Genomic DNA, 25,036 nt, shown 5'->3' on the forward strand with positions numbered 1-25,036 from the left:
CCTTAAACATATAGGCATAAAGTTTACCATTGGAGAATTATAGACTCTTGCCGTTTAATTAAGGGATTTATTAAGTAAGTTCAAAATAAATAATTTCTACGAATAAAGAATTCTGTACAGGCTTTATTAGTATGGCAAAGTTATAATAAGTTGGCAAGTAATTAGTCTATTCTCAGCGGTATGGTTAGAAATTTAAGTAGATATTATATAGATATTATAGGTCCCACTAGATTGAACCTAAGCCCGTTTGGTTCACAGTCCATTTTGATTGTGCTACCACGAAGGCGATTGAAGCACTTTAAAATATACTTGCTTCTATACGTGCACTGTAAGGTGACGTCACTGCACCTCATGGTAAGTGGAGTGGGGTCCAATACAATGTCGACTGACGAGAGATGATTACCCCTTGACAGTCGACACAATTATGCCGGCCTGTTGGAACCTGATATGTACACTTACGTGGGCCACTATGGCGGGTTTTAACACTTTGAGTACGGTGGTCGCTATCCGAGCCGATATAAAATATATCCTACCACCAGCAAACTATTTGCTTGATAAATTATATTTTCAAAGCATTCTGTAATTGAGGGAAAGGTTGTACTATCATTTCAGACCCATTCAGATTTATTTGGTATCCCGCTATGGCGACGGCAAAATTTACTGGTGGTAGGTCTTTCATATGTGAGAGTCTGTCTGGGTAGGTACCAATGTCTACTTCTGCCGCCAAGCATTAGTGTGAAGTCACTGTTGTGTTCCAGCTTGAAGGAAATTGCAGCCAGTGTAACTACTGGACATAATAAGACTTAACATCTCATGCCTCAGGATGGCGAGCCCAGTGAAATATCAAACAATACTTTGTAATTCAAGTTGTTGGATGGTGTTTCTACTGTTTATGGGCGGTCGTATCGCTTACCATCAGGCGAACGGCAAGCTCGTCTCGTCATTCAAGCAATAAAAAAAATATATAAAAAAATAACGATATCTATGAAATCTCGCAAAGTTGTAAACTAACAACCAAAAAATCTCTTTAAAACGTAATTTAATTTCCATTCCCATTTCTACGTGAAATTTCTGGCACGTTCACGAGAAAGAGCTTTATTTAATATTTCCAGGAATATTTAATTTGAATTTAGCTCGTCTCTCGTTTACATCGTGTAATTTTAAAATTAAGGGTGGCATTAAGATGAAATTTAGGCCCAAATTGTAACTAGAGCGGAGAGGACTATGGATGGTACAAGTGATGAGGGGAAAGCGTTAGTTAAAATTTTATTATTATTCATTTTAATGTACTAATTTATGGTAATATATAAAGCTTTCTAGCTTTTAGCTTTTCAGCAGTTAGATCATTCGAACGCGCTAATCTTAGGAACTAATAAACCAATTTTGAAAAAAGTCACTGATAGGAAGTTACATTATTCCTGTGTACTATAGGCTACTTTTATCCCAGAAATACTTTTTCACATGGACGGAGTTGTAGGCGAAAGCTAATGATTATATAAAAGATACAACCAGGAAACAAAATACAATCCGAATTGAGTTCGAAAAAAGATTTTTTTTTTTGGCAGCGCATTCAATCAATTTTTCAATGTAATTCCGTCACCTTACTTAAAAATCTATATAAATAAGTTTTGTATTAGAAATATGATGCTGTATTATCATACATTCAAATAAAATATGTTAAAAGAGCAATAGCGGCGAAACTTGCACAGCAAAGAGAAATTTGCCACTAAAGCAACCATTTCTATATACACTATCAAACACGTATGACCCAAAGGTCTAAACAACCTACATGCTACTTACTAATCGTATTAACGCAGTAAACTATTTCAGTACGTGTCAATTAAAACACGCGTCCATATCAAAGCGGCTTTAACTAAGTCTGAATGTAATTTCCTGTGCATTAATTAATTCGCTTTCGCTAGTGGCTCGGTACGCGTCGAAATGTCAGGGGTCAGTCAATTGCGTCATTCTGAACTTGTGTATTGACTGAAGCCTTTTAGGTAATTAAATACGACTCGTTGCTTGAAGAGATAGTAGATAGAATTTTCTCTTGGCGCGATCTGAAGTTATAAATCTTTTGGAATAGATGTGACCTTTTTGAGTTTATTTTTAAACTGATGCGAAGTTTACTCATAAATTGACATTGTCACCCGTATTGCTCTGGAGGGAAGTGGACAATTAATATTTCCAACTCCTCCCTATCTTTCTAATTGATTGATTTCGTTGCGGGATAATGACATATTAGTTTTCTCTGAGACTTGTCTAGCTTCACTGGTCGGTGTCATAAAATGCGTGCCATTGATCTTGGCTTACAGGAGTTGCAGTGGCGGGTATAAGGGCGGGAAAGTCTTTAAAAAAAAATTTACGTGATTTTCTATGATAAAATTTATTAAAGTACCAAGACTGAAAAACAATATTTATCTATGAATACCAATGAGTTCCAATTTAAATAAATTAGGCTTTACAATTTTTCGCCTTTGCCTAAAATATATTAAAGGACAATATTAATTTTTGATCTAACCTTCTGTTCGGCATTGCCTACGCAAAAACGACTAGATTATTAACCATTCAAGATATAACGAGCAAAAGCCATTTTAATCTCATTAATGGCAACACAGTTTCCAAAAGGCCTTGAGAAGTGTTGCAACTTTCAAAGGAATATTAATGATTTATTAACTGACAGTGATTTAATAATGGTCGTCTGTTGGCGCCAATAAACATGTTAAGGTTGGTGTGAAATTTGCGCATTGCTTGCGGTTTCGTTGTTGATTGACAGTTGGCCTAATTTTGTCGTAATTGCTGAGGTTTTATAACAAACGTAAGCAACTTTTATGCCTAATTAACACTATTGTTCGTAAATATTTAGTAGCAATATTATGCGGATGGTTGCGGGCTGCTCAAGTCTGGGATGGCTGCCGCTCCACCGCGGATTTCGGTTGATATGCGGGTGTAAGAGGTACATAGGGTTAGGGACTCGGTCCAATGTTCACTCGGATAAAGGTCAGTGCCGGATTTATATTTTTTATGAGTAGGCCACTTAATTTTTCCGACCCATGTAGATAGAAACCTATCTATATATACATACATACATATATACATATGTATGTATGTATGTAAATTTCTAAATTAAGTAAGTACTTAATAATTTTCCATTTGTTTGTGCTAAGGAAGGCACTAATGATAAATAAATGAATAATTAATTAAATCGAGTGAGCGTCCTCTGAAATCTGCCACCCCTTAGAGGCTGCCGCCCATAGGCTGCGGCCTATACGACCTATTTACAAATCCAGGACTGCTGAAGATAGCTTCAGAGAGGGAGTATATACACCCGAGTGTCGACATTGGGCAAGACCGATGAAACCAACATAACCGTTCCACTCATCCCCAGTGGCGGTAGAGATAAGGTATTTATTCCTGCGAAAAAAAAAAAAAATGGTTGACGCTCACTTAGAGAGGCATTCGTTTACTACGAACGGTGACAGGCTGATTTACTATGAAGTTCAAACATTGAATTGTCCGTCTTGTTTATGTTAGAGTTAATTCTTGTAATGCTTAAAAAATATTGCATTTGCTTCAGAAATTAACAAACCAGTGGTAACCAAACGGACTCGCGTATAAATGTAACGTCTTATTCTAGAATCTAGCATGTTAGACACGAGCTAAGTCCTGGAATAAACTTAATTTTGCGAATAAATCAAAAAGTGATCAAATCTTTTCAATAAACGATCTCAATTTCAATCGTCAATCCGACTCCGACTGATCAATCAAAGAGAGTCATTTGTATGCATGTCAAAAAAACTTTGTTCCTATTGGTCGATTTTTGAGATAGATCGAAAAAGCGATTGGGATCGTTTATTAAAATGGCGGGAAACCATTTTTAAACAAGCTTATCTCTTCTTACTATAGGTGAAACTTTTTAAACATGTAGAATAATAAAAACTAATTATAGAAGCGACCATCCAGTTCCTTAGTGCGGAATTATACAAAAAAAGAAACAAAAGAATTTAATGATTCGCAAGAATTCGCGAAGGCATCGCGAGTGGCAATGTTGAAGGCCGTCTGTGTGATATATCACGTAGGGCGGTGAAAGTGAATTGGAGTGGTAAAGTAACCACGGGTTTGTTCATACAGGTGCGTGAGGGCGATCATATTTTTATTTTATTTATGTGTGTAATCAGTAATGTAGGTATGTGGGTAAAGTATTGTAACTACGTCTTTGATTTGTAGGAATCAGTTTTAATAATTTGGTTATGTGACGCTTTACTATGTCTAAGTTAGTAGTATTTTGAACAAATCCAAAATACAGGTTAGTTAAGATTTGCTATCTTACTAATGTAATTAAGGGCTATAATTGTATAATACTCCGACATTTCACGATATTGTTTTGTAACAAATAATAGTTCTATAACCAACAAATCCGACACAGATATTCAAGCAATTTATACAAGTTGACCAATTTGATTTGAGAGTGGTATAAACCAATGGTTACCACGAAAATTACGTAACGTTGTGAACGAACCTCGTGAATTAAAAATAACACAGCTGATTGCATCGTTGTGTGTTGCAGGGTCCTGTGTTACGACACTGGTTACTCAATGTATCACAACACGCATTGTATGACGTATGCTACATTATAGTGCTTACACATTAGTATATTAAAAGGCGGTGACATGCTAAACGGTGATAACCTAATTGGTTATGGAAGGGACTGCCGAGACGAATGTCCGCAGGTTAAAACCAAAGGCACACACCTCTAACTTTTCTAAAATTATGTGTGTATTTGTGAGTTATCATTTGCTTTAACGGTGAAAGAAAACATGGTGAGGAAACCTGCATAACTGAGAAATTCTCTATTTGAATTTTGAGGGTGTGTGAAGTCTACCAATCCGCACTAGGCCAGCGTGATGAATTAAAGCCTAATCCCTCTTAGATGAGGCCCGTACCCAGCAGTGGGACAGTATGTAATACAGGGCTGATATTATATTATGTATATTACATTTTTATATTAGACGAGGATATGCTTTATACTTTTCTTCATCGATTTTTATTCCCAGATTCAGAAGCTTTGTTTCTTCTGTATAGATCTTAGGAATGATGTCCTGTTCTAGGGTTAAATGACCATTAGAGGCGTCCTAAATACGATCCAAGCTTCAATTTTAAAAACATCTTCATTCTCATTTATCCATTCTCACCTATCTCCATTATTAAGATAACAATGATGTTTTATTAAAAATTATTTGCGCGTGCAAGGGCCCTTTGATTACGATGATTGTGAAACGATCTGATATCATTCAATAAGCATTTGTTTTTATTAGTGATGTCATGTTTTGGCGCGGAATGTTATGAATGAATTGGTTTGATAAATTAAACTTGTGTTTCGCAAGAGAGGGAGGTCGGTCCAGACAATTCTCTCGTTACTCTATTCCATATTTTTTTCCTTAAAACCGACAGCATATCCATGATGCATGTGGTATTGTGAGTGTCCATGGGGAAATCAATCAGGTGATTCCTTATCCGTATCCGCAAATACTAAAAAATTTCGAAACTTGAGAATATATGGCATTTGGCACGACTCCGAATCTAAAGGACATTCGTACATCTAATATCAGCGGTGTCAGAACAATTCTCGATTGGAATAAAATGGAATTGTGTAACGGACGCTCAAAGGTTTCCCTTTAAATCCGAACTTTGGCATTTCGTTGACATTTTACGTAGATTTTCATGGAACGCGCCACGAGTTCGGATTTCAATTAAATTTATGTCATTGCAACGAATTGGGCTTGTTTATATAACAAATGAAGCTTTGTTACGTGCCAAATATTTGACTTTATTAATTGAATTATTTTGAATTAAGTAAGACACAAAAACCACCAATAATTGTTTCACGTATTTTAGAATTTTCATGTTTCAAAACAATATTACCACACGAACTATGCGACTATTCCAAATATTATATCAGATTTAAAATAGGCTTAAATCTACTTCTGCGAACATTGAGCTAAAAATTATTAATTAATTACGATTTATTTTTTATAATTTTTTTAGTTTAGTGTGAATATGGCGCGAGCGTGGATGTATTTCTAACTGAAAATATCATGTCGCTACGAAGAATTCTCTTAGAGTAGTGGCATTAGGGAGTGTCAAATTATAATTATTTTTTTTTAATTGATATTTATTTTGTTCGAAACTTATTTACATTTATTTTACATCTACATTTCGTAACTTATTGTTACAATAAAGTAGGCACCTATAATGTTAATAGTATACGAAAACCTTTTAAATCCATCTGTCTGTAAATGTACATTCGCAATAAATTATGTAGGGTTGAATTATAGGGGAATATGCCCCTTTACGCTGGCAATCTGTTTCAGACATCCATTTACTTGTTTTATAGTCTGTGGTTATGACTGCTGCCTATTATTTCGGTCCCCAGCTATAAGGAGTTATTACGCGTGTGTGGGTAATGGGAGCAGGAATGATTAAGTTCAGTTGTAGTCAGCCAGAAGCTGAACAAATTCGATACTACAAAACGTTTTTACACATTTACTTCAATATTTTTTTTTATCTAAAATACAGTAATTCCTTGGAGGTATATTTTTGAAGAAAAAACGTTTATTGATACGGAGACAAAAGTTTTATGGCGATTTGAAATTTAACTAGATGTACTAAGCTAAGTTTTGCAAATATATTTCTTTTTGGCAAGGCAATGTCAAGCTCAATTTGCTACTCGTGAGAACAGGGGTCTAAATATAATGTCGACTATTGAGATCCTTAGATAGTTTACCTTGGTCTTTCTTATTATATACCATCACCGATGAGAAAGATTTAGAACTAAATACTTCAAGTGGTTTAAACTGTTTAGTAAATTGTGAAAACTTAAAATCCCTTTTCTATTTCCGATAACCTATAATATTAAATAAAATGTTAATGTTGTCACAAAATATATATATATACATGTTACTGACACTGTTACTGACTGTTCGACTGTGTGTAAATACTATTCCAGCATTATGCCTCCTATTTAAAAAAGGTTTAATTTAATAAGCTAGCCGTTGAATAGTTACAAATTAAATTATTTAAAATAAGAACCTACTGACAGGCAAAAGAACGCAGTCTCGTCCTTTTCGCTGTCGACCTCATTGTGATAACTTCTTTCCATAATGATTTCTTAGGTTTACGCGAATGTTATACATTAAAATTAACATATGTTTCGTTTTTTTTTGCGGTTTTAATATTTTAGTTCTCTCTCGACGTTGCTTTCGGTTATTTTCTACTTCTTTCCATCAGTCTTTCTTTCACCACATTCAACTTCTCATTAGAGAACAACAGGATTATTTGTTACGTAGAGATTTTCTATTTCAGTATCCCGGCTAACGAGTTAATTTGTTGCAGCTACGAGTGGCGCGGGCAGTGGGCCGGGTGGTGGCGAACTGCGGCGGAGTGGTGACGTCACGCCACACGCCCAGCCCCAACGGAGGCTCATCAAAGTCGATTTCGATAATCTTGAGGTAAGCAATAGTGATTGTTTTTAGGAGATTTTTAACGGATATGTTTTATTAATGAATATTGCGTGAACTGTTTGGACGATGAAAAATTTAAATTAAGGCCATACCATATTATTGCCATACCTAATTACATGGTGAATAAGTGCTTTTTTCCTGCATGATTTGATGAATCTTGAGATAAAAAAGAGTTAAGTATTGTCATAGTATTATAACTTGGTCATGATATTTGATTTTTAACAACCTACTAAAGTTTATGCCACAGATCTATAAAAAAAACGTAACTTTTTTGTAATAGTCGCGTCGCGTTAGAATATCACTACTTTGCTACATTATTTTAAATGAGATCTAAAATGATTAGACAATCTTTAAATTTCAAAAATAAAATAACGGTTATTTTTACTAAATAGATATTAAATGCGCTTTATTATTTATAGCGCTTTACTTTATTTATAGTGTTTTGATATAACTGATATTTGCAAAAAGACTGACGTGTGAAATTTAAATAGAAATATAAACATAAAAACTAATTTGTTATTCTATTATGTTACAAATAAAGTGTAGTTTTGAGGTCGCCGAAAATAATAAGTTGTACCGCCCACGTTGCAAATTAGTGATCTTACTCGTAGAATTTTGTTGTCACATTTTATTTTGGAACAGTTTTGTAAAACAAATTTGAGCTTGTTTAAGGAATATCTATACATAATATTAAACAAAGTCCTCTTTTCCGTCTGTCTTTATGTTATCGATTTTCTCAATATCTACTGAAAGGATTTTTGTGAAATTTGGTATGGAGATAGTTTAAGACCCTGAGAAGCTTATAAGCTTTCTATCCCAGGAAAATATATAGCGGTATTTTTATCCTGGAAAACTTCTTCACGCGGGCGAAGTCGCAAGCAAAGCTAGTCTTTAAAATATACTTAGCAGGTTGGAAGAATGTTACTCTATGAAAAATAAAATATACATTTTTGGAAACGTAATTTTCACGCGGTTTTATATTCATATAATAGTCAGCATGAGAACGTTGTTCCAACAGTCATTAACTTTGAATAACATAAAAAGTTTTGACATCAAGCGTACCCACCAACAATAGCATGTCTTATACCATTTGTAAGAGCGGGGTATTTTGTGCCAGTCATGCGTATAATAAAGCGATTGTCACTACGTGCCGGCAGGGTTGGCCGCGTGTTTGTAAATCGAATACGCTATAATTAACGTTATATTTTTCTCGACATTCGAATTGGTATCTCGTTCGATATTCAAAAAAGGTTGTTTGCCAGGAAGTTGGACTTGATAATTTTAAATTTGTTATTTAGAACATGTTTAAATTAGTTGCGTTGATGTTTGTATTTTAACTGTTCTATATTTTTATACGACTTATTTTTTATACATTAAGGCGATACCTCAAGGTCCATTTTCATACATTTTGTTTCACCTTTAATCTGGGTAACTAAACAAGTATTGGCAAGTAAAGAATTAAAATTCACGTCTAGTTAGTGATTAGTTCTCGCAGTTGAAAGAAAAACGTAAAAATAATTAATAATCATGGATATTTCGGCCTTTAAAATTTCGTCATATTAAATTTTTTACTTGCCAATACTTGTTTAGTTACCCAGATTAAAGTTGAAACAAAATGTATGAAAATGGACCTTGAGGTATCGCCTTAATACTATATCATGAGTAGTATGTACGCAATTAATGGAAAACCTTGAGGAAATCTCAATAGTAAAGGAAATTAGAAAACCAAACAGACAATTAAGATCATTAGAAGTATCGCCTCGCATGATGTAATAATTAAGCAACCAGCCGATGTCCTAATTAGTCTATCATATTACTTGAAACAACTTGTCCATTTACGTGATAAACATGGATCCAACCAACAGTTTCTGAATTTATATCTAACAAACTTGAACACCAATTTTTGCATTTATATCAAGAACAAAATTTAATATTTACATTGGATTGTTTTGCCTCTTTTTATTAACGCAACATCAAAATGGCACTATAAATCCGGCCCTACATTTCAATGTCGAATATTTCATTTTTATTTATCAAATATTGCCAATCTGCGCACCACGCTCTTCTCAATTGCCCTTTTAACCACTCGATGAAATTAGCATAACATTCAGCAGAAATTGAGCGTTTTTCAAACTAAAGCGACTGTCTAATATCAATTGTTATATACATTAAGACAATCTAGTCTTAATGTAATTTAGTGCTTATCTATTGTTTATAATGATTGTGTTCTGTGCTATGCCTTAAGTTAAATAAAAAAAAAAAATCATCATTCCAATTTCAAACGTTATTGTTAATAAAACTTAATAGTATTGGCCAGCATAGATCCTTTCATAACGTATGCTCGATATATACTGCTATTAAACGAATAAATCTGCTAAAAACGTCTTCGAAATCAATAACTATAATCATTATTTTTAACGAAACCAATAGATTTTTTGAATTTCAATTCTAGAACACCAAACAGTAAAAATGTATCCTTTTAAACTGGCACAGTTGTTCAAACATATATCGCAAGGCTTCCACGCCCCAGTTTCCTTTGAAGCGATTTTGTACATTAATATCTGAGTGGTAAGACGGTTTTTACCATGATATATTCATGGATTAAAATTGGCGTGGCGTACAAAGTAACGCATTCTTATATGGCACATTATACCGCGGGGTTAATTAGGTTTTCACGCATTTTAAATTTTGAATTTGGAATATGCTTGGAAAATGGCGGAATTCATTTGGTTAATGGTGCTTTTGTGACCCCAGACGTTCTTTGCACATAACACTGTGTAACAATATATGTACCAGGATATTATAGGAAGCAATTATAAAGAGAAACGAAGACTTTAATGCAATAATTTAGTGCAGATTGTTCGAGAATGAAAGTTAGCAAATACTTACGAATAGAAAGACCAGCTAACATTAATGGCCAGTTAATGGCTAGAATATCCTTTCGAACTCAAAAGCACTTGTATAATAAATAATGCATGGCAACAGATTTAAACATTACGGTGGTTCCCATCCCGACAGTTCCACACATACGAGAGACTTACCACCAATAAAGTGGAGTGGAAAAAGGCAGTAGAATGTTGAAACGAAACCAGTCAGAATCATCATACAAGAGAACCAAATTTTAAGACTTATATTTTAGTATGGCGACTTTGGCTATTAAGTCAATCATTGCATAATTATTGACTACGCTCGCGGCTCGCCCGCGTGAGGTTTTCCGGAATAAAAGTCTCACTATATATTTTGCCGGGATAAAAAATAGCCTATATCCTTCCCAGGGTCCCAAATTATATCCATTCCGAATTTCATTGAAAACTGTTCGGTAGTTATTGGGATTATCGCGCTCAGACAGATAGACGCGGTTTAGACTTTGTATAATAAGTAAGCTATAGGTATTATTATTCGTATTTATTATTACTATACCTATAAATTTGTGATTGGTTTGTGATCACGTGAGCTTTAAATTAAAGCTCGTAACAAACCTTTCGCAATAAACTTTTTGACGGCCGCAATCACTACGGAGCCGTGTAGACGAGTTAATGACTTGATACAAACCAAGTTTGGTAGTTAAACTGCGTAACTGCTTGGAACGTTTTTCTTATTTTGAACAACGTGCTATGTTTGTCGTGGTGACGTTTACGAATGGTGGTAAGGGTTTGGTTTTTGTTGGGTAATGGTAATGATAATAATAAATACCAGTGGTTTGCGTTTTGAGGCTCGCCATCAAAGGTGTTTCTTTTTCTATATTTTTATACGAGAATGTTTAATTTTTTTATATATTTTGATACGCATAGATGTTTTTAAGATAAATATAATAATGTGAAGAACACTTTCTAAATAAAAAGTTATAATAATAATAATGTATATTTATCTAAATTATAATTACATAATGATTTCTTATGTTTACTCGAATGTTAGACATTGGAATAAAACTATTTTTCGGATTTTGTTGCGGTTTTTTATAATATAATTTTCTTCTGACGTTTTAAAGATGTTCAGGGGGGGGGGGGGGGCTGCATAATTTTCTTTAACGGTGATCTCTTTCTAATGAACTCTAAATGGTAATTAGATAGCCTCCTATATGGCATGAAATCAATCTACTTAATGTGGGTCGGTTCCATCTCTACCTACTCCTGTAAAGGGAATGGCGTGATATTAATATGTTGCTATATAGAACGTGGAGCTTTTCGAAGTCTAGATTTGTCCTTTCAATTGCAACAGACGTATATCAAAGAGAACGTTTGCAATGTTTTCGCAATTATGAATTACTAGGTTACACACGCGACTCCGCCTGCGTAAATGTCTCTAACGAAGCTAAATTTTGTTGTAAATATACTCAACTTGTTCATTAAAGTTTTGGTCACAATAGATACAACCGGAGATTTTCCCGGACAAATAATATATTTAAAATTGCATATTTAGGTGTAATACTTTTACTTTGAGCCCACATTTTAATGTCATCTATTTTATACATTTTTTTATACTGACGCGGCAAAGACAACTACACCTGATGGTAATTGGAATGCGGTCCAATAGAATGTCGACTGACGAGAGATGATTACCCCTCGACAGTCGACACAATTATGCCGGCCTGTTGGAACCGGATATACACAGGCTGATCCCGGAACGCGACACACGTCGGCCGCTATGGCGGGTTTTAACACCTTGTGTACGGTGGTCGCTATGCGGGCGGATGTAAAATATATCCTACCACTAGCATGACTGGTCATTTGCGAAATATGTAAATCGAAGGTTGTGAGTGGAGTGAACAGTTAAAATATCGTATCTCTGTCAAGTAGACCGGCCTGAGTCTAGAAATAAAGTGCGCATTGAAAGGTTAACAGGGCAACGTTTAGCACGTTCAATTTGGGTTATTGCTGCGGTGTGGTATATTGTATCCATTTTTATTGTAGAACTAGCTGACCCAACAGACGTTGTCCTGTCTTAACTATGTGTGCACGCGCGCATTCTGTCGATCGCTGACAGTTATTTTAAACCACTGACAGTTATATCAAATTAATATTGTCGTTAAGTTTTCTTAAATTTTCTAATTTTCCGCGCAAATTTTTGAATTTTTTGAATATTTTCTTTCATAAGAACTTTCTCCTGACAATAATAAACATAACAAAAAAAAAATAGTGAAATCGGTCCAGCCGTTCACGCGTGATGGCGTGACCAAGGGAAATAGGGATTCATGTTTATATATATAGATTGGTATGCAATATGTTTAGTATACATTTATTTTATTGTAGAATTGGTATGCAATTTGTTTAGTATACATTTATTTATTTTGAAATGATAAAATCAGCACAATAAAATTTACAAACGGTTGTAACTGTATCAACCTTTAGATTTGATACAGTCCACAACGTTATCCAGAGTTTAAATCAGAGGTTCCAAAGTTTGTCATAGACCAGTTTCAAAATTTTGTTAGTTCTGGGGCATCCCTGCAGCTACATTTCTACCTTATTCCCCAGAATATGCAAGTTTCCGCAGCTAATTATCGCTGAGCTTTTTAAAATATTGTCTGTCTATATTGATAGGTGAAGTCAAGTCAATATTTTAGTTCTTTACTATCAAAACCAGATACATTTTCATTGACCCCCGCTTACGAATTATGAACCCCCATTTTTTGGTTACGACAACAAAAATACCCCTATTGAGTCTCCCGTGGACTCTTGGGGGTCCACCTGGACGACTTTGGGAGCCAATTATATAAACTAAAGTCATTAAAATGTCAAATCTCTGTTCCTTGAGGAGTATGTAAACTATTAGATACAAATTATTAGGTAACATCAGTCGTTAGCTGCTATATGATGTATACATATACTAATATGTAAATAATATGTATATCTGTTTGTTTGCACGCGATAATCTCAATACCTACTAAACCGATTTTGATATTTTTCTCACTAATAGAAAGCTACTAGTATAGACTATTTTTAAGTTGGGAACGCACTAGGCCAGCGTGCTAGACTAAAACCTAATCACTGTCAGTAGTAGAAGAGGCCCGTACCCAACAGTGGGACAATAAATAATACATGCCTGATATTATATCTATATACTGCTAATAAGTCTCAACATTTGAATAATTGGAGTGTGAAATGCGAAGTTAATACTACAATAACCATAGGAAATTACCGTTGAATAGACGATTTGTTGACAAAACACGATATTGTATAACAAAATTAAATTTAGTATAGAAAGTGAATATTAGATGAATAGAAATTGCACTTTGTTGACGCCAATAAGATTAAAATATTAAAGAATAATCAACGAGTCAATCCAATGACACTCTTGGAAATTCACTGGTGGTAGAGAGTCCGTGTGGTTACCACCGCAATGTCTATTTCTGCCGCCAAGCAGCAGTGTGTAGTCCAGTGGCGAAGGGTGAAATTTTTCAAAAGGTAACCCGGTGTAAAAAAAAAAATTGGCGTCAGTTAAGATATCGGGGGCAATTTATCGGAAAACAAAAACTAAGACAACGGATTAGTCTTGATTCGAAATCAACAAACGTTGACATACATACTAAATTACCTATTATGCGTAAATAATTGAAACATTCATAAAATCGAACAATAAACGAAGATAATTCTCGATCCATTAATCAAAGTATAAGTACTTACCTATTAATTTGTTATAACAGCAACAAAAGTAAGTATTAAAATTATAACCACACTACCTACCTATAAGTATCTGTTTATTTTCAAAATAAAACTATAAATGTAATAGAAATAGGTATCACGATCGCCAAACAGACCAACAGTTTAAGTCTACCTACATGATAAACTTATATAATTATCAATTTAAATTATAATCAAGAAAGGTTATTCGTTAACTTTTGATTGTATCGTGGTGCTACTTTAAATTCGGTAAAATATCATATTTATTTTCTTCTAACAAACATTTTGTGCCTAAAATCAAAAACTTTCAGATCTTCTTCAAATATTTTACCATCTAAATCATGTGAAATCACCGACTAATAATATACTTACGTAAAGGTAGACATTAAACTGATCACAGGTAGTTATTTCCATCATAATACACTTTTATTTGTAGTTTCTAAATAAACAAAGCGCTGGTAACTAAACATCACAGAACTATCAAAAAATAAAATAAATATTACAATTTACAAAACACCGCAACTTGGTAGCATAATAGATTATGACGTTTGAAGGACGTAAAAAGCGACAACTATACAAAGTCGGTTAACGTGAAGCCGAACTAGCTCGGGTTACCTTTGCCCATATCTTCCGCGCGATTTCGACAAACACTGGCATAGAAAGTCATAGAAAGTGCTGCCATCTATATTAAAAAACATACTACGACATTAAGCCGCTTGACAGCGGGTTACCTTTGCCTGTGGCGTCACAATTTCACTTAGGTAACGGAATTTCTGGGGAACTAAATACAAGGTGCGCCATCTAACGTTGTTTAAAATAAGCAATTGATATCGATTAAATTAACAAACAACGGGCTAATGGCCGATAGATGTCATTATTAAGTTATCAATTATAATTAATAAGTTAAGCTATTATAATTATTGTCCATTGTCTGATATGTTGTAAATTTATATTTGCCTATTAAATATATTGTTTAGTATCACCGAAAACCTAAAAGGGAAGCCGGTGGGAATCGGCTTGTTTGGACGCTTCGCCACTGGTGTAGTCACTGTTGTGTTCAAGTTTGAAGGACATTGTTGCCAGTGTATCAACTGGACGTGATAAAACGTAACATCTCATGTCTCAGGATGGCGAGCGCAGTGGAATACCAAACAATACTTTGTAATTCAAGGTGTTGGATGGTGTTTCTGCTGTTTATGGGTGAGCGTTTCGTTTACCATCAGGCGAACGGCAAGCTCATCTCGTCATTCAAATCAATAAAATGAATGAATGATTGAATGAAAAATGAATTTAAGGTTGGGATCTTCGAAACTTAGTTGTACGTTAGGCTGGTTCGGGCCCTCTCGTTTTTGGTATACATCAGTCCAATGTATGTCTTTACAGATAGTACTGCCTTTATTTTCCGCTAGCTTTTGCCTGCAGCTTCGCTCGCGTAATAGATTTTCCGGGATGAAAGTCAAGCTTTATATTTCCCCGGGATAAAAGTCAAGTACTTAGAAGTAATGTAGCTTCCTATTCGTAAAGGAATTTCCAAAAGGAAAATTATAAAGTGATAAATTAAGCAATGCCTTGATTATTTAGATTGTTTAGAAGTAACCCCAGTATTTTTTCTAATAAAACTGTAATCTATATGAATATAAGCTCAGAAGTTATCAAAACTCCACACAGCATGCCACAACATCGGCCACTTTCGTAATACAAATTTTCACCGAATCTTTTTGTTATGCTCTCAGTGGCGTGTAAAACGTTCGAAAATTGAATAAGGTTCGGTAAGGGCTCTCGGTTCACGACTGTGGCGAATTGTAGTTCGCTGAAGTGTAAATAATGGAAATGGAAGCAAGCCTAACAATAACTGACTTTATACGGATGAAATAACAAAGAAAATATAAGAATTGTATTTTGTTACTTTATTTAATGCTGGTTGATAGAGTTCATATGTGATAAAAAAAAAAACATTTTTTACACATTTATTTTAATGCTGGTTGGTAGACTTCACATGTATTCTAAATTTAAATTTATATGCGGCCCGTAAGTACGTTTACGATGAATACGCGCATAACCTCCAAAAATAAAAAAACGCGTTTGAGGGATTGCAACGAACATGCCATTCTAAATAAAAACAATAAATATTTACATCATTATAATGTAATCAAATTATACTAAATTAGAATAGTCTACTCGAAACGAAACAAGATCTAGACTCACTATAATTATATCAAACTGGAATGAAATGAACTAGGTCCATAACTATGAATATCCGTTCACACGCAAACCTAATATGTTGAAATCTTTGGGCCGCATTATTAACTTAAATAACTATTGATAAACTTAGACAGTGCAGAATATAGATTTATATAAAGGTATATACTTAATATTCACAGCTGTAAGGGTGCAAATCTCTTGACAGCCAAAGTAATATTTGGATTTTCTGTTCACTATCAGCCCGGAATAATTTTGGCCGATATGGCCATAGGCTTGCCCCATCACAATTGACGAAAACTGGGTTCCCTGATTGCTCTGCCTACCCTTTCGTGCATAAAAGGGTGGTGTGTGTGTGGTACTTACATTAGAAGTGATATAAAGTTAGGCCTGAAGGAACGCCATGATACCTTTTGTTACATTCTTTGCAGAATATGTCTGCATTAGCTTACGTCAGTCAACTCTAAGTATGTATAGGTATGTATAAGTATTGCCAAATCTAGGACTCCAAATCCTTAGTTCATTTTTTTACACCCGATTAAGGTGATGTATGAAATATTTACTTTAAAAGGTTTAAATAAATACTATGTGAGGATATTAGCGTGAATTGACCTCTTTTGGCGTGGAACGTGGAATGTTGTTTTAGATGAAGGCAAACACCAATGGTAAGTAGATACCACCGTTTGAAATTATCCTCGTAGCCTGAGTAATTTTATCCATGGACCTTCTTAGTCCAAGGATTGTATACCCACGTGGGTGTGAGGAGTACAGGGCGAAATACTTTGGTCTACGGTGTAGTTTGGCCTAAATTTTTCTAATTTTATACTGTGTAGTTTAACTGGATAAAAATTAAAAAGTAACCCAGTTAATCCAGAAAATGATTTATACGAGTGCGAAATTTCATTCAAATCCATGCAGTGGTTGATGGGTTTACTTCTAACAATTATACAGATGATTGTATTAATAAAATAGCTTTTGCACGCATGTAGCAGTTCTTTCTGGATAAAAGTCCCGCTATATATTTTCCCGGGATATAAGTAGTCTAAGTTCGTTCAGGAGTCTCATACTATTTCCATACCAAATTTCATTGAAATCCGTTCGGTAGTTTAATACGTAGACCGACAGACACAGCAGTGGACGGATTCATAATATGTTTAGCAGGAAATTGGATTTTATCTTTAATAGTATTTAAAGTTCTTTTTGCTATAACAATTGTTACAGCTTAGAATAGTTTAATATAACCGTCCATTCAACCATTGTCGCAACTTTAGTTAGTAATTATTGCAATGTAATAAAACACTTGAAGCAGTCATATTGCTGTAATAATGAAAATTGAGCCACAGTATTTGTGTTTTGTTTTCAATCGGTTTTTCTGATAAATCGTGATGTTGGCTTTTAACTTCGAAGATCTAAGGTTCGAATCCCAAGTGGTTCGCTGGTGATAGGATATATTTTATATCCGCCCGGATAGTGACCACCGCACTCAAGGTGTTAAAACCCGTCATAGTGACTCACGTAAATGTGTCGTATTCTGAGATCAGCCTGTGTACATCCGGTTCCAACAGGCCGACATAATTGTGTCGACTGCCGAGGGGTAACCATCTCTCGTCAGTCGACATTCTACTGGACCATTCTGGGAAGCCGTCAAAAATCGGCGTTATATGGACCCTTAGCCACTTTATAAATAACTAGCCGCCTTCCGCCCGCAGCTTCGCCCGCGTGGATTTCGGACTTCAAAAATGGAGGAGGTGCTCAATTTGTCGGGATGTTTTTTTTAATGTATGGTGGTATGCAGGTGGTCCGATTGTCCGGTCAGGGTCTGATGATGGGATCCTGCACACGCGACGGAAATTTAAAAAATGGAGTAACTTCTCCCGTTTTCCCAACATTTCCCTTCACTGCTCTGCACCTATTAATTGTAGCGTGATGAAAAGTATACTATAACCAGCTCAGGAGTATGAAAAATAATTGTAACAAGTTTCGTTTAAATCCGTCGAGTAGTTTTTGTTTCTATAACGGTTATACAGACAGACAGACAGACAGACAAAAATTTTACTAATTGCATTTTTGGCATCAGTGTCGATCCCTAATCACCCCCTTATAGTTATTATTTTGGAAATATATTTCATGTACAGAATTGACCTCTCTACAGATTTATTATAAGTATAGAAGATATAGATAGATAGATAGATAGAAGATGAATATTAATGACGTTCAATTGTTTTTTTTTTATAAAGTTTTATTTTCTTTTGTCTCCAGGATGACGAAGACGAGGATGACACGGAGACGTGTACAAGTCCTGAAGTTTGCGCGCCCCAGCCCTTCCCCAGGCACACGGCCCCCATACAGCAAACTCCTAAACCTTGGAAGAGAACCGGTAGGTTTCACTCCAAACACTTACTAAGATTTAAGATTTGTATGTACCCTGGCACAGAAGCTAATAAAGAATGTAGGATAGAACTGACAGTAAATATGGATGAAGAAATCTGATGATCAAGGACCTGAGATAGCTCCTATGAATTATATTATGAATTACAATGATATCTTTGTGTCTTTATAATTGTAACAAAAGCTATCGCTTATTATGTCCCCTTTCTACCATGACCCCCACAATTTTAACGCTGGCAACATTGGCACCGATGTGATTGGTTGACATTGACGCATGCGCAGAGGCCGCTGAGCCGCCGCGCGCGCCGCCACGCACGCGCATTACCCACGACGAGTACCATCAGTTCTGCGACGAGACACTCGAATGTATGACAGCATGTTGTGGCGATAAACGCATGACGTCACGCTTTTTTGTTTTGCAAAAACTGCGCTTCGCAATACCATATAGATCGATGTTATAATCATTCAAATGTATTCACTTTCTGACTTTTCTTCTAGAGCAGCAAGATTCATTCATTATTTTAACTCCTATTATAAATATTATTAGGGCAACAGTAATTAAACTTATTGGGTATTTAAGACTTTAAATACCTATGTTATGCCAGTAAAAACCGATTATAAATTTAAACAGTTCTACCAAAATTATCACAGTAAATTCTATATGAATACTATCCATTATAGACTAATATTAACTGTCATAGTTTTGCTTACTTTTCTGACTTTTCTGAGTAGATAAACATAACATTATAACCATAAAATATGTTAATTAGTAATTTAATTAAATCATTATTACTTTTTTAAATGTTAGATGTAAAAACTAAATTCAATAAATTCACCATTAACATCACTATTATGTTTGATTTTCACATTATTTTTACTAAAGTGTTAATATTTATCACAATCATTGATGTTTTAATTAATTTTGTTACAAAACATAAAATCTCAGTAACTAGAATCTGAGATTAGCTTTTCAAGTTCAAATTTTCTCTTTTTAATTTTAACAAATATTATTATTTAATTGTAACCTAAAAAGCAAGCTTTGATGTTGAAAATATTAATAACGACTCGTAAAGTTCTTTTTTTGAAATCCACTCTAATTCACTTATCGAACCGATTTAGGCTTCATTAGTGTTGCCATATTTTTGTAAAAATTCTACTACATATCTTGAAATGGTATTAAAGGATTATTACGTTGGCAGCATACGACCTGGCGACGCAGTGTCCGTCGCGGCGCGCGTCCATGCGCCGCCACACGGTCACACATCCGGCCTGCCCACCTACCGACGGCGCGCACTCTCTGCCGCATTCCAGGTGATAACCCTAGTTGTTTTCTGGATGTAATAAAATAATTATTACATCTACAAAATAAGTACGCAATATATAGTCGATTACATAAAATCCTCTTGGGTGCTTCGGGAGTGTTTTAGAGGACTCAATGTGCTTTATGCTTAATAGTACAAAACCAAAGTTTCACTCCGAGAGTACTAGAAGTCTGTGCCTATTAAAGATAAATTATTAAGTTATCTAGGCTGTTAATTTGGGATATAATAAAATTAGAAAAAAAAATCTAGATGTATTCAAAGCTGTAACCTAAATCGTCTTCCAGGCCCGGTTCTCGAGCGTCATGCGCCGGCGCAGCGTCCCTCGCCAGCAGCGATGCGGACGTACAGCTCGGCGAGCTGTCATGGTCGCGATCGTCTCTGCAGGATGAACTGATCAAGTCGGTTAGTGGCAGCCCTACACGTAGTCCGCATGTGAGTAGACCGCTTTATAGCACGCACGGTGGTGGCACGAGGGGAGTAAGGATGTCAACTTATAGGGTTATCACTGGAATGTAATTAAGTGTTGCCAAACTAAATTATTGTTTGAATATTGTTTTTTAAAGGCGTTCGAATTTTACTTTTTGTTCTCTTAATTATTATTTTATTTATAATTCAACGACGTAATTAAATGGCTTTTCTTTTTTAATTATTCTAAAACAGAATTTCTATCAAAATTAACACTCACACTGGATAAACAGCGCGTAGTGAATATTTTAAACCGTTACAATTAGTATGGTAAATTTTCAACTCTATTATAATGTAATTTGGGTCAAAATGTATCCAAGCGTATAGTTGAACGTCTGACACATTCACTTCCCATATATCCGCCCACAAAACACTTTCATTTTTAATGTGTAGGTTGGAACGACGCAATTTGCGACACACTAAAGTACTAGATAACAGGTGGTAAGTGGAAACGTGAATTTTGCACTACCGAGAGAAGTCGAAATTAAACCGGTTATAAATAAGGTGTTTTTTTGAGTTCTGCTTAATTTGACCTCTGTTTGAGAGGAAGTTTTTGTAGTTTTATAGTATATACGTACATACATATATTAAATACGTCCGGTCAACTACTACAGTATAAATAAAACGTTAAATTAGATTTCGTAAGTGTAATCTCCGGGATCAGTCTCTATCAAAGTTTTATACATATTAGGTATAGTTTTTGTTACTACTCATAAAAATAAATCGATTATTTTGGAATTAAGGTAACATTATTTGCACTAGCTATCTAACACGTAGTTGTTTTGAGTAATGCACAAACAGCATGAAACGAAAGGTTATGGGCACGACTGCTTTATAAAAAAATATAAAATTATAACGTGTCCGAATTTTAAAACGCGCCGAGCGAGTAGCGCGCATGCGCGGAGCGTTTTAACAACGGCCTCGCGTTACCGCTCGGCCAATGGACAGCCACGTAGCGGCTCGGGGACGCGTCGCCAGTCCGTTGTCGGCCCTCGCCACACGCGTACACGCATCACCCGAGCTCCGTCGCGATACCGTCTTTAGTCCCTAAATGTATTTGCGTTTATATTGTGTAGTTGTGTATATTATTGATTATGTGTCAAATAATAATAAATTCTTAGTCGTCAATCACACGCGCTTTTACAATTCAATTCGCCCCGAACCCACAAAGTAAAGTTGTTATAAAACTGGCTGCCCAACGAAAGGGCCGAATAAGTTTTGTGAATAAGTGCTAACTAACTGTTACGTGATCGTTCCAAAATGCCACGTACGGCACGGAACAAACGACGTCAAACCGAGTACTTCGACTTGGAACAAGAAGAAATGGCGACGCCAAGGTCAACGGAGCGGCGCCGCGTGTCCGTGACTGAAGGTTCGGCGTGCATCACGGCGAGCGATATCGCCTCTATGATGACATCCTTGCAGCAAGCGCAAGCGGAACATTTCGAACGCCTGCTTGATAAAAGTTCTAGATGCCCGTCAGCCATCTTGTTCGCCCGCGTGTGTTTCACCCGCGCCGGCCACACCTACGTCCTCTGCTCAACCTGCACCAGGCAACTTCGCAACGTGTAAGGCTCGTTACAGCGGAGCGACATCGGAGTCACTCGATGGTTTTATTGATGCAGTGGAAGCGTTTAAAGACTGTGCCAACGTTAGCGACACTAACGCTCTACGTGGGCTATCAATGCTGCTTACTCACGAAGCAGCCACGTGGTGGCAAGGAGTAAAACAGACCATCACCACTTGGGATAGCGCACTTCAATGCTTGCGCAGCGCTTTCGGAGATAGCCGACCGCCACATCGTATATACGTGGAACTCTTCTCCAACCCACAAGGGCTTCAAGAGAAAACAGATATTTTTGTGGCTAAAGCGCGCGCCCATTTAGCACGTCTACCCAGCGGGGACCTCACTGAAAAAGTCCAGTTGGATATGATCTACGGACTCCTTAATTATAACATACGTAAACGACTTCGAAGAGAAGAGTTCTCTAATTTTAATGACTTCCTTCACAAAGCTCGAAGCATCGAGGAAGCCACAGCGGATTCACAAAAGGCGCGCGCCGACACTTCAAAGAATGCCGCCGCTGTTACGCGCGCCGACACCTCAAAGGGTGCCGCCGTTGTTACGCGCGCCCGCGCTATATCGCCGACGCCTGCGACGACCGCGACGATGCGGCCGTCAACGCAACGAGCTTCTTACAACCGTCAGTCTTCGACAGCAGAGGGTTCTTCGCGTCATCATATACCAAGCATCGACTCCAACGCTACTCCGATGAGGAAAGCGTCGTATTGTGTTTATTGTAAAAACTATGGACATACACGTCAACAGTGTCGTAAATTATTACAAAGTGTAGATCGTGCTCGTGATAGTAATATAAACAATAAGAATAATATTATATCGTGTTATGGATGCGGCGAGAGCGGAGTGATTCGTCCTAATTGTTCTAAGTGTAATTCAAATTTTAGCGCGATTGATTTTATTCCGATGTCGAGCTCGAAACCGCGAAAATATCCGACCCCTCCTGCAACGGCTGCTGGTAAGGCGTCCGCGCACGTAAGTAATTTTGATACCTATCCTATGGTTTGTACTGGGGTTGTACCTGACTCATGTTCTCGTAATTGTAGTGTTAACTTTGCAAGTTCAAACTGTGCTAATGTAAACACAGGACTCACCACTACAGAACCTAGTCTTATTAATAGTTCGTATAATAACGAAAGTACACCCCCCGATAGTAATTTTGTTTGTAAACGTAATATGAATGTTCCCTATAAACAAGTTAAGCATAAAAGTATTATGAATGTGCCATCTCGTCCTGTAATTCAGGGGGGAGTCTTTTAATCGCACTCGTGTACCTAGTAAACGTGAGTTATTGCTTCCTAGGGAACCTAACTATAATAAGTGTATCGTAAATAATGGTTTGCATAAGTATTGTGATTTACCTATATTGCATAGTAGACATCGCGTTATCAAAAATGTTAGGTTTCAACAGTGTCCATCACAAAGTAGGGTGACCATAAATTTTCCGGGACAAATTCCGAAAATGGGCTCACGAAGTAGGGTGACCATGAATTTTTCGGGACAAATTTCGAAAACCGGTTTACTGAACAGGGTCACTAAGAATTTACCAGGAAACAATCTGAAAATGAATAATTTAAGTGGTCCGGCTTCGAAACGCAATAATGAGAGGTTCGTTACCTTCTCATCAGTTAATTCTCGCCATGAGGGTACATTACGGCGACCTATTTTAGGTATCGAGATTTTAGGTATTAAAGGAATGGGCTTAATCGATACCGCGTCTAAAGGATCTATTGCCGGAACCACACTCTACGCCCTACTGAAACAGCATAATCAACTCTTCAAACCAAGCCCAATGCGTGTTAAGCTCGCCGACGGTTCCGCGCTAACACGCCAGATGCTGTCAACGACGCTTGAAGTCAAGATTCAAGGTAGGAGTGTTCATGTAGAATTTTTTGTTTTTCCCGATGCGATGGACAATGATACACTGTTAGGTATAGATTTTTAACAGCAGCTGGATTGGAAATTAATTTTGCTACTTCCACATGGCGCTTTCATGGTTCTGGAAAAGTATATCCATTAGAATATGAGTATTCTAACAGCCTTGCGTCTTGTTCTGCTGCTGAGTTCCTAAGAGAAGACGAGGGAACCATGCTTAATCCCTCCCGAACGTGAGAGGCTAGCTTCACTTTTAGGCGATAATGAAGAAGTCTTCGGACCAGGGGGAGCTCCCACTCCGTATGCCGAACACCATATCGACACTGGGGATCATCCGCCTATATCAGTACCTCCATATCGCCTCACTCCTGCAAAGAAGCAGTTGATGAAAATCGAAATTGATAAAATGCTGGAAGACGGTATAATTGAGGAATGCGAGTCTGCATGGACCTCTCCTGCCGTATTAGTTCCCAAAAAGGACAATAGTATCCGATTTTGCGTAGATTATCGCAAGTTAAACGCTCTGACGAAGACGGATAGTTATCCGCTTCCGCTCATAGATGAGCTGCTGCAGCTTACGAAGCGTCATTGTTTCATGTCCTCAATTGATTTGAAAGCGGGATATTGGCAGGTTCAAGTTCGCCCAGCTGATCGTGATAAAACCGCGTTTGTAACTCCATTTGGGACATACCGCTTCACACGTATGCCTTTTGGCTTAAAGAATGCGCCCTCGACCTTTCAACGTTTGATTGATCGTTTTCGTTCTGGCGCTAGTTTGCAGGGCGTTGTTTTGCTAGCATATTTAGATGATCTGCTAATCATTTCAGAGGATTTTTCTAGCCATCTAGAAGACTTACAAAAAGTATTTGACCGGTTGCGTCTATTCGGCCTTCGTGCAAATCGTGCAAAATGTTTCTTTGCACGACCAACGATCAATTACCTGGGACATGTGATAACTCCTGAAGGCATCAAGCCGGATCCTGCAAAGATCGACGCAGTCCTGCAGATGGCCAGTCCTAAGAACTTAAAACATTTAAAATCATTTTTACAAACATGCTCCTGGTTCAG

At 36.5% G+C, this 25,036-nt stretch overlaps 1 protein-coding gene across 4 annotated transcripts in view; it reads left to right on the forward strand.

Annotated features, from left to right (window-relative positions):
• LOC115443189 (protein spire) overlaps positions 1-25,036 on the forward strand; it is a 210,742-nt gene that overhangs the window by 176,369 nt on the left and 9,337 nt on the right. For 2 of the 4 annotated variants that reach the window (XM_037441668.1, XM_037441669.1), the window contains exons 9-13: positions 7,393-7,508; positions 18,599-18,716; positions 19,010-19,093; positions 19,927-20,038; positions 20,334-20,481. In XM_037441668.1, coding sequence (XP_037297565.1) covers positions 7,393-7,508; positions 18,599-18,716; positions 19,010-19,093; positions 19,927-20,038; positions 20,334-20,481 — 578 coding nt within the window. The remainder of the gene's footprint in view (positions 1-7,392; positions 7,509-18,598; positions 18,717-19,009; positions 19,094-19,926; positions 20,039-20,333; positions 20,482-25,036) is intronic. The other 2 variants (XM_037441670.1, XM_037441671.1) reach the window with 2 other exon arrangements.

Source organism: Manduca sexta, chromosome 23 (assembly GCF_014839805.1).
Source record: "Manduca sexta isolate Smith_Timp_Sample1 chromosome 23, JHU_Msex_v1.0, whole genome shotgun sequence".
NCBI lineage: Eukaryota > Metazoa > Arthropoda > Insecta > Lepidoptera > Sphingidae > Manduca > Manduca sexta.